The sequence below is a fragment of the Puntigrus tetrazona genome, chromosome 16 (assembly GCF_018831695.1).
Source record: "Puntigrus tetrazona isolate hp1 chromosome 16, ASM1883169v1, whole genome shotgun sequence".
NCBI classification, from domain to species: Eukaryota; Metazoa; Chordata; class Actinopteri; order Cypriniformes; family Cyprinidae; genus Puntigrus; species Puntigrus tetrazona.
In genome coordinates, this window is record NC_056714.1 from 19,078,440 (window position 1) to 19,094,755 (window position 16,316).

The 16,316-nt window shown below is 37.7% G+C and overlaps 1 protein-coding gene across 2 annotated transcripts; it reads right to left on the reverse strand.

The window, feature by feature from the left end:
• Positions 1-513: 513 nt before the first annotated feature.
• On the reverse strand, positions 514-16,299 carry smg5 (SMG5 nonsense mediated mRNA decay factor). 2 transcript variants are annotated; one of them, XM_043261154.1, is made up of 22 exons: positions 15,908-16,299; positions 14,910-15,008; positions 14,615-14,738; positions 14,372-14,528; positions 13,723-13,812; positions 13,522-13,611; positions 13,275-13,353; positions 12,989-13,114; positions 11,304-11,372; positions 11,015-11,226; positions 10,463-10,600; positions 9,396-10,229; positions 8,464-8,633; positions 8,289-8,364; positions 8,018-8,193; positions 6,746-6,904; positions 4,864-4,923; positions 4,587-4,746; positions 3,235-3,325; positions 3,078-3,152; positions 2,846-2,984; positions 514-1,635 (listed from the first exon to the last, which is right to left on the reverse strand). In XM_043261154.1, exons 1-22 carry the CDS (start codon positions 15,970-15,972, stop codon positions 1,552-1,554), a joined length of 3,273 nt encoding a protein of 1,090 aa, XP_043117089.1. In that variant the 5' UTR covers positions 15,973-16,299; the 3' UTR covers positions 514-1,551. The 2 variants fall into 2 exon arrangements, with proteins under 2 accessions (XP_043117089.1, XP_043117088.1); XM_043261153.1 differs by having other exon boundaries at positions 9,381-10,229.
• Positions 16,300-16,316: the final 17 nt, after the last annotated feature.

Genomic DNA, 16,316 nt, shown 5'->3' on the forward strand with positions numbered 1-16,316 from the left:
ATAATAATTTTTCTTAACTAAAATTTAAATTTTGTCACAAGAATAAATGACATTGTAAACATAATAACCTTGCGGACTGTCAAACATTTCCTGAAAGTAAAAGAACCTTTTCACGAACAATTTGCTAAAATAGAAATGTAACATATAGAAATAAATCTAAAATATTAATACAATAATAAAATAAAAGGTAACACTTTACAATAAGGTTCACTGGTTAACATTAGCTAACATGAACTAAGAATGAACAATACTTGTACTGCAATTATCAATCTTGATGCTAATTTCAGCCTTAATTAGAAAATTAAACTTAAGTTGTTTATTAATTAGCTAATACACCATGAACTAAAAGTAACAATGATTGGATTTTTATTAACAAAGATAAATGCATTGTTCATTGTTTGTTCATGTTAGTTAACACAAACAAATATGACCTTATTGTAAAATGTTACTTTTTTAAAAAACATTTTTTCCCAAATTCCCAAACATTTAACAACCACGACAGAGACAAAAGACTTAAATGAAATCATTTTATTGTTTAATGCACTGCCTCACACGTACATTGGATTCCTTTGCGTTGTGCAATATGGGACAATTACTAGGAGAATGTGACGGCGAATGACTGGGACTAGATTTGCCGAGTAGTAATCTCGCGTTGAGAGTCGAGCAGAAACACTTCCACCTCCGTCAGCACAGAAGAGTGCGACAGGAGCCGGGTGATGTCTGCGACGGTTCTCTACACCCATCCTCATCCCTGCGTGTGTTCAGCACAGCGTACAAAGGCAATACGACATACAAAAATAAAATCAAATAAAAGCAACCATTTGCCAGACTTCCTGCTCATACACAGATAAACACAATACATTAAATCACAGAGTTACACAGCAAAAAGAAAAAAACAAAAAAAAAAAAAAACGGTGGGGAAGCCACGTTAGAAAGAACAAATCATCAAAAAGAAGTGTACACCCTAAACCCCCGAATCCTTCGCAACCCTAGGAGTCAAGGGTAAACGCTAGACGGGATGATTTCTGTTCTGTGCTCACCAAACACAGACGTCCATGTGGCAGTGCAACCCCATGGAGACCAAAATAAAAAAAGATTTCAAAAACATTGTTCTATATATTTCGATGAAAGGGTTTGTTTTTGACGTTTATGCACATGAATGTTCGTATTTCTCTCTCTCGAAACATATACACTCATTTCATCGGTATATATGCTTGGTTATGGCGCGGTCGGGGGCACTTAAACTGAGCGATTTCACCCTGTAGCTTCTTTTAACCCCCCCGTGTCGGGGTCGAGGATGCGCTGTTGTAGCTTAAAGCCCCCCGTTCCTCCGACTTCTCTTTTCTCCGAACGCTTCCTGCACCCTCCCTCCTTCCAACCCTCCTCCATCTTTTGAGTTTTTTTTTTTCCCCTGGAGATGCAGACACAGACAGAGCAGTAAAGTGGGAGAGAGAGAGAGAGCGAGAGAGAGAGAGAGAGAGAGCGAGCGAGGGGGAGTGAGTATGCGATCAGCCGAATGCAGAGCTGACCCCCTGCGTCCCACGCCGTCTCTCAGCCCATCTCTTTCCACTGCCGGTAGAAGTCGGTGATGTTCTTCAGCTCCATGCCTGCTGCTGCCACCACCTGGACAGCCGCCTGCAGCCGCGGCAACAGAGAGCGTTAAATCAACTTCCTGTCATCATTTACTCACCCTCATGCCGTTCCAAACCCGAACGAGTTTTTTTTGCTTACGCTGAACACAAAAGATGATATTTTGTCCCCTTTGACTTTTACAGTAGGAAAATAAATAGTATTGTCAATTGTTTGATTACCAGCGTTCTTCAAAATCTCGTATCTCGTACTGGTTTTGAAATCTTTTTCTTTAATGCATCTCACACACAGGCAATTACGCCAACCGTTCTTACAGAAAAACCTCTAGAAGTCTGGGTGGAGTGGCAGTGCTGCAATACAGATCAGCTTTTCCATTAGGAAACTTTCAAAAATTTGGGATCATTTTTAAAAATTACTATTATTCTGCAAAGACGTGTTAAATTGGAAAACGAATAATAGTAACTCTGATATTGAGTTGATACTTAAATTATAAAGATTTCTATTTTGAATGAATGCTGTTCTTTTCAACTTTTAGCAGTTAAAAATTAAGAATAAATAATATTTTAAAGTATAAGGTTAAATTTTTTTTAACAATATTACTGTATTCTTTTATCAAATAAAAACTGCCTTTATGAGCATAAGAGACCTTTTAAAATGTAAAATTAACTTTTGAAGTGTTTATATAATTTTTTATACATTTTAAAATATGTTTGTAATAAAAAACTTCTTAAATACATTTTAAATAATTTATAGTACATTAGTCATGTATAGTGTATTTAAAAGTATTTTTTAAAAGTCGTTATTCATTATAGTAAATCTTTACATTTATAAATGTGTGTATATACACTAAATACATTTAATGCATTCAGAAATACATTTATTCAATTTATCTGTGAAAAAAAAAGTCTTTCAAAATTCAAGAAAGACTTCTTAATGCTTTCAAAAACTGAAACTGTGCTGCTAAGCATTTTATAATAACTGATAGCTTTGTTCAGGAGTCTTCAAAAGCACAGAATATTTTAATGAAAATAAAGATCTTTTCTGTCACTTTTAAATTAAATTTCCACAAGAATAACAGAACAATCACATACCATGTTACAAGGCAGTGATTCTCAAATCTAGCTCACGAGATCAAACTTTTTTTTAATGATCCTAAAACAAAGATTAGCATGCTCAGGTGTGTTTGATTACAGTTAGAGGTAAACTCCACAGGAAAGTGGACCTCTGTTATAAGATTATGATTATGCCGACTGACCTTCATGGAAGCTGATCTTTCAGTCAGCTCCTCTAGTGAGTGTCCTGTCAGAATGGTCACCATGCCAGCGGTGTCTTCATCTCCACTGCTCTGAGATCCCGTCAGCTGGCGACAGCTGTCCACCATCTTATACAGGTGCCTGTCAACAGAAATAATCAGTCTGTCTGCAGAAAACCCTCCAGGACTTCAATCACTCCGCTCTCCTACAGAAAGTGAAGATGATGCGGCCTACCAGGCTTCAATGTCCTGTCGTTTTAATTTGTCCCTCTCAAAGCTTCTTCCCGTCTCTTTCTGGCAGCGGATATACCTGTTGCACAATAAGTGAGAATAAAAGCTGAAGCGTGAAACGTTAAACTTTTAGTTCTACAGGTTTTGTAGCTAAAACGTACCTGTTCCCCTTCCGAAACTCTGTCTCAAGGAATCTTATTCCATCTCTCGCTCCGGAGTTCTCCTTCTTCAGCAAATCCAGGCCGTCAATCACTGCAAGAGACCAGAAATTCATTTCAGTCGAGCACCTGATTGATCACTCCTGGCACACCTTCTGTACAAAAATCCATATGTTTCATGGCATCTGAGGTACGAACTGGCGGGTTTGGAACTTAAATCATTTAAAGTGTGGCGATTAAAAAGAACTAGTGTAAACATACTGTTGGCCAATCAAAAATATTGCCATATTAAGTCAAAAGGCTGCCATACAAAGTGTCAAGTGCCTATGCCAAGGCCCACACTCTTTTTGACTGATGAATTTCCTTTTCCGTGAAACTTCACATTTCTAGAGTGAAGGAGGATCGCTAAAAATCATTGAGTCAGACCGACATGTTAATGAAACATTCAAGGCAGAAACCGGAGAACCAGTTTGACTCAAAACAACGATTTGCAGGCTTTACTCTTTAATAAAAGTTTGTGCAGTGTTACTGTAATATTGTTTATATGCTATTATAGCATTTTTAATATTTAGAATTCTTTTAGATGTTATTTTTACTTTAATTTTTTAATGTGTATAATCTATTTTATTAATGTATTTTAAAAAATCCCTATACAGTTTTTTTTTCTTTCCCAGTCATTTTATTACATCATAGGAACCCATTTCTAAAATTTTATATCAGTGTTATTTTAGTATTATTTATATACTATTATATATATTATATCTATTAGTATTTTGGATTTGTTTGTATTTCAGTTATTGTCTGCAATTGTATTTGCTTTTTATAATACTTAATTTTATTTTTACTTCAATTTTAGTAATTCTAGCACTTTAATTTAAACGTGTACAATTTTTATTCAAGCAAACTTTTTCATTAACATTTACCAAAAACCCCAGAACCTGTTTGACTACATTTTTTATTAACATGTTTCGAGTCTCTGAAAATAAGTCTTTTTTAAAACAAGTCCCCAGTTATTCAATTTCCACGTCAAAAATTAAACATTAGCATATTGCCAGCCTACTTCTTGATCTCTGGTCCTGAATGAAAATGCTAATTAATTCTCTGTCACTACGTGCCGCTTTTGGAGCGTTAAAAGCTAAACGCTGCTTAAAAAAATGAACCGATCAACAGAGAGGTTTGAAAAAATTAACTGTTTGGAACAACTAAAATAAAATAAAGCTAAAAATAAATGCATGTGTGTTTTTTGACCTTGCGTTGGGACTCCCAAAACTAAAATATGAATCTTTTATGCCTCATAATATAACCACGATTGTGGAAACTCTCATTAGGAGACGGGAGGCGGCACACGGGCTGACCTGTGCGAGGGATGATGATGATGAAGCAGCCGCTGGCAGCCAGCTGTCTGAGCAGCCCCAGGTGCTGGCAGAGAACCGCGGTATCTGGCACCAGATAAGGAGACATGGAGGACTGCGCTTTGGGCTGCTGCAGACTGCCCTCCAGCTGAGAGACCTCCAACTGCAGACAGAGAAAATGCTTCATTACTGCGCCCATTCATTGAGGACATTTGGATAAATGTTTTGAGCAAGATGTGCATTAATGAAAGTTAAAATTAAACCCAACAGCTGGTCTGACCTGTAGGCGCAGCTGGGCCATATCTCTCATTAGCCGGTTTCTGCGAGCTTCCTCCTCCGCCTGTGGACGAGTCGAGGCAAGGTCAATATAACCTCTGAGTAACCTCAAAACATGGCTCAGATTTTAACCTCAGTAAACACAAGGTGTGAATAAGCACCTTAAATATATTTTTTTGCTCTTAACCCCAAATATTGGTATACTGTAACAGACAGATACAGACGTTAAAACATCACACTTGGTTTATACCTATGTTTTGGGCATTTCATTTTTTAAAAGAATACCTTAAAGAGATTAATGATTAAACCACAGATATAAATAACTTTACAATTTCTGGGAAGAGAAAACCGGAAAGGGGGGGGAATGGGACTGAGATAAAACGTGATGAAAGATAAAACAAAAGTAAAAGTAAATTTTAAGATGGTTTTAGAGATTTATTTTATTTTCACACTGTTTAACCACACAATTAACTAAGCTCCTGGTTTATGTTGGCACATTTCTTGTTTTCAGTGCAATGTATTTGAACAAACAATCCTGGAAACAACTGCATCATTGCACATAAGTATTAAGCAGCACAACACTGATAAAAAAAGAAAAGTTTGAGTAGCAAAATAGCATGATTGCCGAAAAGTCATGTGACACTAAAGACTGGAGTAATGATGTTGAAAATTCAGCTTTGCATCACAAGAGTTAATAGCATTTAAAAACATTAAAATTGAAAACAGCTATTTTAATTGTAATAACATTTAAAACTTAATTTTTACTGCATGGTTGATTAAATAAATGCATCTTCTGTAAGTATAAGAGACTTTCAAAATTAATATAGCTGGTCTGACTTGTAGAGGCAAACGATAGAGGCGGATACTGTCAAAGAGAAATATCATTATGTCTTTCAGATCAAAAAGGCCTGTTATGAATAATGTGGACCAAAATGGACTGATAACCTACCACTGCTATACAACATTTTCAAACCCCTTCATCTTTGGAGCTGCACAATGATACAGCTTTTGCATTCAAAACACTGACTTTTGCCTAAAGGCTGCATGATTCACGTGCACGAACTCCCATGCCCTCGCTAACTTCAAATGAATGCCAAGACATGGTTTCAGGTTAGATCTAACACTATCAAACAAGCAACTATAGTTAAAAATCTAAATTAACAGGACAAAGTCATGAGTCAAATGGCAAAAATAGAACATTTTAAATCTAATTTTCTTGTTTTGCTGTTTACACAGACACCAAGATTTGATCAGGGTATCTGTAGGATAGACTAAAACCAACAGAAACCGCTTCTTTGAAAAAATAAAACTAAAATAAAATCACGCAGGACCCTCTAAGCTTATTTAACAGCAGGGACGCAAATTTCATGCTGATTGCGGAGCACGTGCTGTAGTGGCGTCTTATGAGAGAACTTTCAATGCAGCCTTATTTCACAGGCTTGCCATGGACTGCCAGACATTCTTTTCATTCGCAGACCCTGAAGGTTTTAATGAAACTGTACCAGAAAGAGCCGCCTCTTCACCGGCACAGCAAGGTGGCACTTCAACCATCATTTGTTCTACCCGTAAGGGCTGCATAGTTGCTTGGCAACATAAGGCTCTCAAGCAAAAGTGCACAAATGTGGCGAGGTTTTATATATATATAAAAAAAAAAAAAAGCCCTGTTTTCTTAACCGTGTGGACCCTATCATTCAGATGCACTTTCTGTCACTATTTCTGCAAGGATTTAGGTGCCACGGCTGCTGAAATCGCCATCGGCGCCCATGTATGTGAACACACGAAAGAGATCAACTGCGTTACTGTTTCAATAGTGCAAATCAATGCAGAGCTGTTATTATTGGTTTTTATATCCGTCTTTCATTGCTATTTAATCTCACGTCGTTTACCATGCGGAACTGGGCCTTGGCCTGCTGAACCAGGTTGTCCTGCTCTGATTGGCTGATGCTGGTGAAGATGCCCGCCTCCGGGTTGAAGTGCAATACGTTGCCTTGGAGATTTGTGAGGAAGTGACCAAAGCTGCGAATGCAGCACACGCGCACCACACACTGGACAGCATGGAGAAAAAGAGACATAAAGAAGGAACATTAGAGAATGCAAAAAAAAAAAAAGATACTGAATGTTAATTATATCATGTAACAAAATTAAATCCTCTACAGTGTAATTAGCTGCAACCATGTACTTGATTTTTACTGAACAGACATTACTGTGCATTATGATAGTTATGTAGGGATGTAGAATCCTTAAAAATGTAATCTTGAGGAAGCACCAATCAATTATAACACTGTCCCTCAATTAACAAATAAGATTTTTATATTCTGATAAGAGACAATAAAGGTGGCAAAACTAAATTTTCAGCGTCATTAATTCAGAAATTATATTAAAGCTGATTTGATGCTCAAGAAACATTGATAATTATTATCAAGGTTGAGAATGGTTCATCTAAAAAAAAATAACAGAAATATCTTGCTGAGCCCAAATTTTTTAATAGTATTGTATACAATGAACTATTTTTAAGTACCATTTATTAAAGATTTTTGAAGATTACATTTAATGCAATGTGAACGAAAACGTCTCGCAAACTTGTACAGACCTGGCGTTGGTCTGAATGAAACCACAAATTAATTCTTTGCCAATAGGTGTCCCGCTTTTGAAAGCTCACAAACACTGCTTTAAATTAAACCAAGCAAGCACTGAAAATTAGCATCATGCAAAGGAGGGGGTTGGAAAAAATGTATATTTGGGAAATGCTGATCAATTAAGGTAAAAAATAATTGCATGTTCTAAGAAAATGTAAGTGTTTTTTGACCTTGTATGCATGTCAACCTGTTTTGAGGAATCTAAAAACCAACATATGACCCTTAAAAAAAGCAAACCATAATATGGGCACTTCATATTCAGAATCAAAATTCAAGTAAAACGCAGCAAAAACCAGTTATCGGTAATGTTTTGGTTTCCACACAATTTTTACTAAATGAACAAGGAAATTTAAGAAACATTGAAACGTGATTTAAATGTATTGTATGTATAATGTATGACACAAACATATTGTTGAATCGGTTGCTCAGAACAATTGTTGAATTCACAGTGAACAAATAGAAACAGTGCTGATGTGTCAAAAACTCTTTGTGAGCACATAAGGAGATAAGTGTGATGGATACCTCATCCAGAGGCGTGAGAGGGGGTCTCTGGCTAGTGAAGTCCAGGCGTCGATGGGCTACGCTGAGGGCAGGAAGGTGGTGGAGGGCCAGATCCTCTGGCAGCAGCAGCGTCTGGACCAAGCCAGGCTGCTCACACTCATTCAGCAGTTCTGTCACATCCTTATTCAGACCTAAATCTGCAATAAAACAAAAGGAAAAAGATCTTGTTATTAATTTAGAAAAAAGTGTTGTATTTTTTAATAAATGAGTTTTTATAAACAGATTTCCTCACCTGTTTCTAACATCTTGCTGCCCTCAGGAAGCAAATTAAGCAGCACTGAGAGTCTGTTCCACAAGCTCTGAGAACTCTGTTTGGGCAGAGACCAAAGACCAACATGTATACAGAACAGTAGCTAAGCAAATACATAATTATGCAGTTAAATGCACGACTTTAGAATAACCTGTACCTGAGCACACATGAGGATGATATCAGTGTTCGTCCTCAGCCAATCCAAGAAGACCTTCACCACCTGGATGAGACCCTGATTGGTCAGTATCTCCAGTCGTTCAGAAAGGGTTTTCTCACTGTGGATCGAATGGTTGCTGTTCTCACTGCCCTCGGAATCAGAGTCAGGATCTGCGTGTGACATCACGTAATCATAGTTTTATAGGAATAGACTGAATATGTACTTCCTGATGGAAATAACAGGCTTGAAAGGCAGTGTAACGGTGTAGCGTTTAGGTTTTAGGTAATGTCAAGTTTTAGGAAATTAGTTTTATATACCAAAATAACTACCATTCAATGGTTTGGGGCCAGTAAAATTAGTTGTTTTTTTTTGTTCTTTTATTAAGCAAGGATAAACAAAAGTGACAAAAAGTATGTTTATATTGTTCTATATAATTAGTATTTAAATAAATTGCTTTTTAAAAATATATTCTATTCATCAAAGCAGTGTAATTGTTAGAAATATAAAATAATATTTGCTGTCTATTAGAAATTCTAATAGATAGCAAGTATTATATTAATCTTAATACATTTTTCATTCATCATATCAGCCTATTAAAATGATTTCTGAAGGATCATGTGACATTAAAGATTGGAGAAATGACTGCTGAAAATTCAGCTTTGCATCAAGAATACATTAAATGTTAAAATACAATAGAAAAAGATGTTAAAGTACAATAGAAAACAGTTATTTTAATTTACTAAAATATTATATATTATCAATGAGCTTTGTGTATTTTTGATCAAATAAATGCATTATGGGAGACTTCTTACATGGCCCAAACTTGGATATAAAACAAAAAAGTAGTGAAACTGACTAAAATAATACACAAGAAGAGTCGGAGGAATCACAATTGGAGGAATCTTAAAATCACTTACTTGTAAGCAACGTACCATTGTCATTGGTTCCATTAGCAATCTCTGGACTTTTTCTTGATATTTCTTCAGCAGGAGGTGTGGCTTCTTGCACTGGGGCGGGGTTAGTGGTAGATGCGGGGCGGAGCAGTACATTGCTAAAAGTGGGGGCGAGTCGAAAGCAGCGTTTGGCTTGGAAGAGCTGAGAGGACATGGCCTGCAGGTTGCTGCTGATGCTGGCGTCATTAGACACTGAGGGGCCGTTGGTTACTGGAGGGGTAGCGTTTTCCTCCCGAGACGGTTGCGGTTGCTCATCTTCCTCTTGCTGTTGCTGCTGTTGTTGTGGCGCATGCTCAGCGTCCTCCATGTCTTCGAGGTCTGAACGAGACTCCTGACTGTTCATGTCAGAGTCCGTCTCGACGTCAAAAGCCGTGCCGCCCTCGTCCTCCTCCGAACCGCTTTCCCAGCTGCCATCCTCTGGCAGCGGTCCCCTCCGTCCTTCCCTTCCTAAAGAGTTCATCTGGACCCTAGCGGCCCCCAGACCATCGACAGGACCACCGCCTTCCTCATCCTCTTCTTCGTCACTCTCAAATCCCTCGCTCAGGTCGCTCTCGTCCTCCTTGTGAGCACAGCGTCTGCGGCGAAGCATGGAGAGCCGTGAAAACTTCCGCTTCTGCTTTTGCGTCTCCTCGGCTGATCTTTTTTTCTCCAGGCTTTTCTTTGTCCCCGTCGTCCTTCCGTTCCCCTTAGGCTCATCTTCCTCATTCTCCTTCTCCTCATCCTCTTCTTCATCATCTTCCTCTAGGGAGCCGTTCTGCAGGGTTCTCTCCTCTGAGAGAGCAGCACTACCGTGATCTCTGGCATCAGCATCATCTACAAACAAATGCATCACAATGTGAAACTAAGCAAAAAATCTGAAACTGAAGCTTTTCTGAATACTAATGAGCTGAGTATTATATGGTATGATAAGTGCTTCATAAAAACATTACGGTGCATTCTAAGATACCTAATTTCGGTGAATATCAAAAGGCAGCTTTAAATATTTTTTGCTCAGATTCAACAACTTCTGACAAAATGACAAAGAAGCAAAACATTAGTATCCATACCAGTTTTATCAGTGTGCAGTGGTGGGACATCACTCTCTCCCTCCTCCAGTTCAGCTTGCAGTCGAATGTTGACATGATTGACCAAATGGGAGAACAGAGCCAACGTGAAAGCGATGGAGGCACTGTACTGTTTTGAAGCTGGAAATGAATTACAGTTGCATGAATGAGTTAGCACTTCATTTGCAAAAAAAGAACTCTGGTTTGAATGCTTCCAACGGTTGAAAAACAGTGCTTGCCCACTAGTGCTAAGCATGTTCCTGATCACATCAAGTTCTAGACCGAATATATTAAGTATATTGAATATAAAAAGGTATTTATCACTTGTCCTATACAGTGTTATATCTGGTCAGGATGAGGTCTAAATGTCTAAATATTACCAGGAAACTAAGCTCGCTGCCTCCTGTATTTAAAATCAAATTAGGCCTGAAGCGACACACAACTGCCATTCTAAATAAAAATGATTTACTTGAAGCCAGAACTTTTTCTAGACTGGTGAATGCTTACTAAATGCAATGAAAAACACCTCATGAAACTTACTTCATCCAAACTTACCCCCTCTTTTCAAACTGTGCACCACCATAAGGCAAGTCACAACCATCTTGAATATGAGGCTGTCAGGAAGCACAGAGCAAACGGAGTCGTGCTCTTCCTCCTCCTCGCTGGCTGACTGGCTGCCGTGAGCAGGAAGTGGGAGGTAGAACAGCACCAGGTTAAAGTCTTCCAGCACAGACTGGCACAGTGACGTCAGCTCCGTCTCCATCAGACTGAAGAGGTGACAAGATGTTAGTCAAATGACATCTATCAGGTAAGGAATGATGCTTTCAGGAGGTGATGCTCTCACCTGTTCTTGGGCTGCAGCAGGCTCTGCAAGTACATGAAGCTCACCAGCAGTCTTTTGATGTCTTTTGACCTGAAGCAAGAATTACTCATTTAATGTGAGTGTGACATGTGCGTGCTAGTCTACACCGTGTGATGCTAGCATACTTTATGGTATGGTTTCCAGGTCAATGCTGAGTGCTTTATATTTCACTGTTAGGTGCTGTTTACTCATCCCATCATTAATTAGTCTCTGTATGATATTCTGGTCTTTAGATATGGATCAGGGTGTCATTTTCCAAATCATAGTGATCATCCCTATCCCCTTGTTAGAGGAGACTTGAGTGAGCAGAGCACGTGCGTGTCATTATTAAGTCATTTGGAATGCACTTGTCAAAAGGAACAATGTCATTTTCTCATTATCATTCAAAGACCGCAGAGCAATGCCGATGTTTTAATATCATAGTTATCTTTTTATTGTTGTTAGCATAACTGTTGCAAATAAACATGCATTTTATATATATATATATTTTTTTAAATATGCTTATATAAAACAATATGTATAATTTTTTTAATATAAAAACTTAATTTTATGCAATGCATCTGTCCCCATCCAAATCTTCTGATGCATATACGGATGATCACTTTGATGATTTGGAAATTGACCGTGTAGCATACAACACGCGATATGCAAATTGTTACACTCCTAACCAGGGGGTGTGTTACATTTGTAAACACCACATCATTAAACTTCCCGTCTTAATGCTTCGCTTAAAAAGTTTGATTTCCAAAGTGTTACAAATTACAGTGGTTCCTAAACAGACAGGACGGGATTATAATTTAAGGTAAGACTTAATATTTACATTTTAAATATTAATATCTAATAAAAAAATTTATGATTAAAAAAATGTCTGATTAATTAGATAAGCAGTGACACAAATCTCTTTATAAAGCTGTAAAATCTGAGGTATTGAATTTACGTTTGCAGCACAAACAGTGTGGGACAAGTAATGTGTTGATGTTTTATACACAGGGATAAGGGTGTAAAACAAACAATAATAGTAGTGATACCCGTCTTAGACAGCACCAGAAATCAACATTTTATAATAATAAAACGGCTACATTTCTTTGGTTTAACATACGAATATAAGTATTTAATAGCTAACATGATACAACATAATTATTAATGTCTTAATGTGCTTGATACATGAGTGTGTGATATTTAGTTCCCCTCCAAAAAACAACCTTGCCATTTCTTGTTCTATGAAACAAACAGTTTCTCTGAAAAAAAAAAGATCAGATTATTCTTAAAATAATTTAAATCAAGAATTGTATTTTTTTTTTTACTCCATGAACTATTATTTTAGCAATACTGAGTTCCGGAAACTTCAGAAACAAATAATTGTAGTTGATAATATAAGATAATTATAATAATTGCACTTCACACACTCATGGACCAAGCACTTATATTTGTATGTAGTTGACTATGTGGGCACTCCCAGTGTTTTACTTAGAAAGCAGTCTGAAAGCAAACGGCCTTTTCAGAAATACCAGCAGTAACATTATAGCCTATAAGAGGGGCTTTCGTTGAACAATGGAAAGCAAGTCAAAAGGGTTGAGAACCTGATTTTAATAACGGGAACACACTAAACATATTTTCACAAACACTCCTCCATCCTGTCTTTTATATGTACATAAGAGCGAACACACCTCTGGCGTGATGGTGAAAGTTTTTTCATCTCTTGTTTCTTCACCTGGTGGTACATCTTGGCTGCCTTATCAAACAGACGCTTTAAATTCCCATAAGCGCCATCGAAGGGAGTCTCCGACTGAATACTGTTCGACAGGAAAAACCAGTCTGTTTAGAAGAATTATCAGATTCTTCGAACATTAGTCATATGCTACTTTTCAAAAGGGAAAGAAAAGGACTGACAATAAGCTGTCCTATAATGCTGCTGTATACATTTAAATATGATGCCGTTCTCAGATGCCTCACCAGCGCAAGTAGTAGTAAGTAGCCTCCACATTATAAAATTTACTTCCAGCAAGCGTACCCAGCTGATTAAACGGCATGCCTGTAGGAGACGACAAAACATTTCCTCAATGCAATAAAAAAATAACTAGGAATCCATTAAATGTTCATTAAAATTCACAGTTTAACAGAAAAACATCATAAAATGCATGCTCTCTGGTGCCAGGAAAAGGTGTTGTAAGGAGGATGTGAGAAGCAAGGACTCGCTCACCGACATGAGGTGCGACAGACAAGGCCTGGTGATAAAAGCGCTCCGCCAGCTGCTCTGCCTCCACTCCCGCCAGTTCATTTTGGTACCGCGCTTCATAAACATTAAACGGTTTGATTTCAGATTACGTGAACATAATATCACATCGCCAAAGGGAGATTTGAGAGGATGATTTTATAAAATATCAAGTGAGAACACACTTACCGAGATCTCCCAAGTACACAAGGCATCTGTGACACGCCATCTGGGCCCATTCCATCTCTTTAGGGGTGGCTGAGACTGGCTTCTTACGGCCTGCAGTCATTAATCATAGAAAGATTACCCGATGTCAAGTTCATTGAGCAAAAGCTAAAACTGGAGAGTCAGACAGTGTATATAGTGGAATACAAGAGACTTTGCTACAAGTACAAGGTATTTAAAAGATTTCCATGACTTCTAGAGTCAATAGTGTCGACTCAATACCAATTTTTCATTATCTTTGAATAGATTGCATAAAAAAGAAATTTATATATATATATATATTTTTTTTTTTGGATGGATAATTATGCCTTTATAGGGTTCCAAAACAATTGATTATTGAAGCTCCATGGATTTTCTAATAGAAAATAAACTCACAAAGAACATTATATTCAATTTAAGAAAAATTACATTTAAGAAAAATAAATAAATAATTACTACGGCCTAGATTTCTTTACACATTATTGTAATATTATTTTACATTAACATTATTAATATAACAATACAGATATAATTTAGAATAATTCTATATTATGACATTTTCATTTTAATTAGAAAAAATTAATTCAATTTAAATGCCCCCATTTTTCCATGATTTCAAGAAAGCGTGTCTCACCGATGAGTGGATCGGTGACGTGTGTCCAGTCGATGCAGTCCTGTAACTCCAGCTGATAGTGTGACTGGATGTAGAGCAGCAGGTGTTGAAAGAAGCCGACCCCGGCGATCAGATGAGTCCTGTAGGCACACTCCAGAGCACTGCGGCTGTGAATATGCTGCGAAGAGAGGAAGGATTTCAGTCTGATAACAAACACAACAGCAAACAGGACTTTAAATCGAGGAACGAGTTACGTGACGGCACCTTCTTGTTGGTCTTGATGACCTGAATGACCTCATAGTAGACCTTCCTCCACAGCAGCTCTTCTGCCTTGCGTCCATAGTCCACAGGGTGCAGGAACATCAGCTTTACACAAAGTTCCCGCAATCTGGTCAAAGAAACGCAACAAAACGAATATAAGAAACTGAGATATTTAAGTATATGAGAAGGTTGATAGCTGTGACAGATGATAAAAGCTCTCTCATCCATGTAAATACACAACGTTATGGGACCAGTTATGTTGTATGGTGCCTGGTCAGGTTGCACGAAGAGAACTTACTTGTTCCTCAAACTGATATTCTCAGGTTTGAAGACTTCCCTATATGATGACTTGCCACTGATTATAATATCCAACTTGTGCACCGTTTCCACCACAGCCCTACATAAAGCAAAAAGCAGAGGGTGAAAACACTGTGACATACACTTCATACACCACAAATCCCACTGACCTCTTTTGCATTTATTAAATTAACAATTATTGACTTGAGGGTTGATTTTCGAAAAAAAAAAACAAAAAAAAAAAAAAAAAAAAACATATAGTTAACCTTCTGAATGTAAAAGGTATTAGATGTTATATATATACACATCTATGTATGTATTTGACATAACTGAAGGTGGGGGCATGTATGCATCAAAATTACATTACAATACAGACTTTTTTTGTACATTATTTATATATATTCACTCTGTTTGGGTCTCTGAATAAAACGTTTTGGACATCCATATTTTCCTATATCACACTATACGAGTCAACAAAGCTTAATGTATCAAATATGATATCAATCTTTTTCAAATATTATTTATTCATGTATTTATTTATTTACATTTACTCTAAAGCTTCAATAAACTATTTATTTTAAATGAACACATTTGCCTGGCTCTTATACACATATCAGGCATGTTAACAATCGTCGCACGTGCAGATGCTTTAAATATCTTAAATTATCGTGAAATGCTGGCCTTCCATTCTTATATACAAACATATCTATCCTTTTATAGAAACTAAAAAGAGAACCTATAGACATAAATCATGAAGTAAATTTAGATTCAATGCCTATAATCTGATGCCAGACATGCCAAATAATATAAGACGAGACAATATGGAAACGGAGAGGCTAAAAATGGCTCAACTGCAGCTGCATTCAAGTGTCAAGTGTCTCGTTTAGCATTTTACCTTTATGAATATGTTGTCCAACACTTCTGACCCACAAAAACATAAAATTTACAAAGCATTACAGAGATTTCCCGACAGTGCCGGCCTGCTCAGAGCATTCTTACCTGTACAGCCGTTTAATATGAAGCACCTTGGCCTCTGGCTCGCTGTCTTGACCCGGTCCGCTCATCCTAGAAGTGATAATGCGGCTGCTGTGGTCTGTTTTCGTGTATCTTGTTCTGGTTCTAGTTCGTTCAGCTCCAGTTTAGCGCGCGGCTAACGTTAGCAGGCTAGCTAACTCACCTATTTCCTTCAAATTACAACTTGAACACAAACGCTGTCGTTCCTGGCCTCCCCCGCCACCGGCCGCGATACCCATCCGTTCGGAAGCCGGTGTGTGTGCTGGTGTCGGTTCGGGTCAGCTGTCACATTTTGAAGGGGTTGTGTTTGTGTTGTTGTCGCTCATCATTCCGAGTGTCGCTCCGCGAGCGGCCATTTTTCCCCCTCCCACCGCACACAGTTCAGCAACCGCTG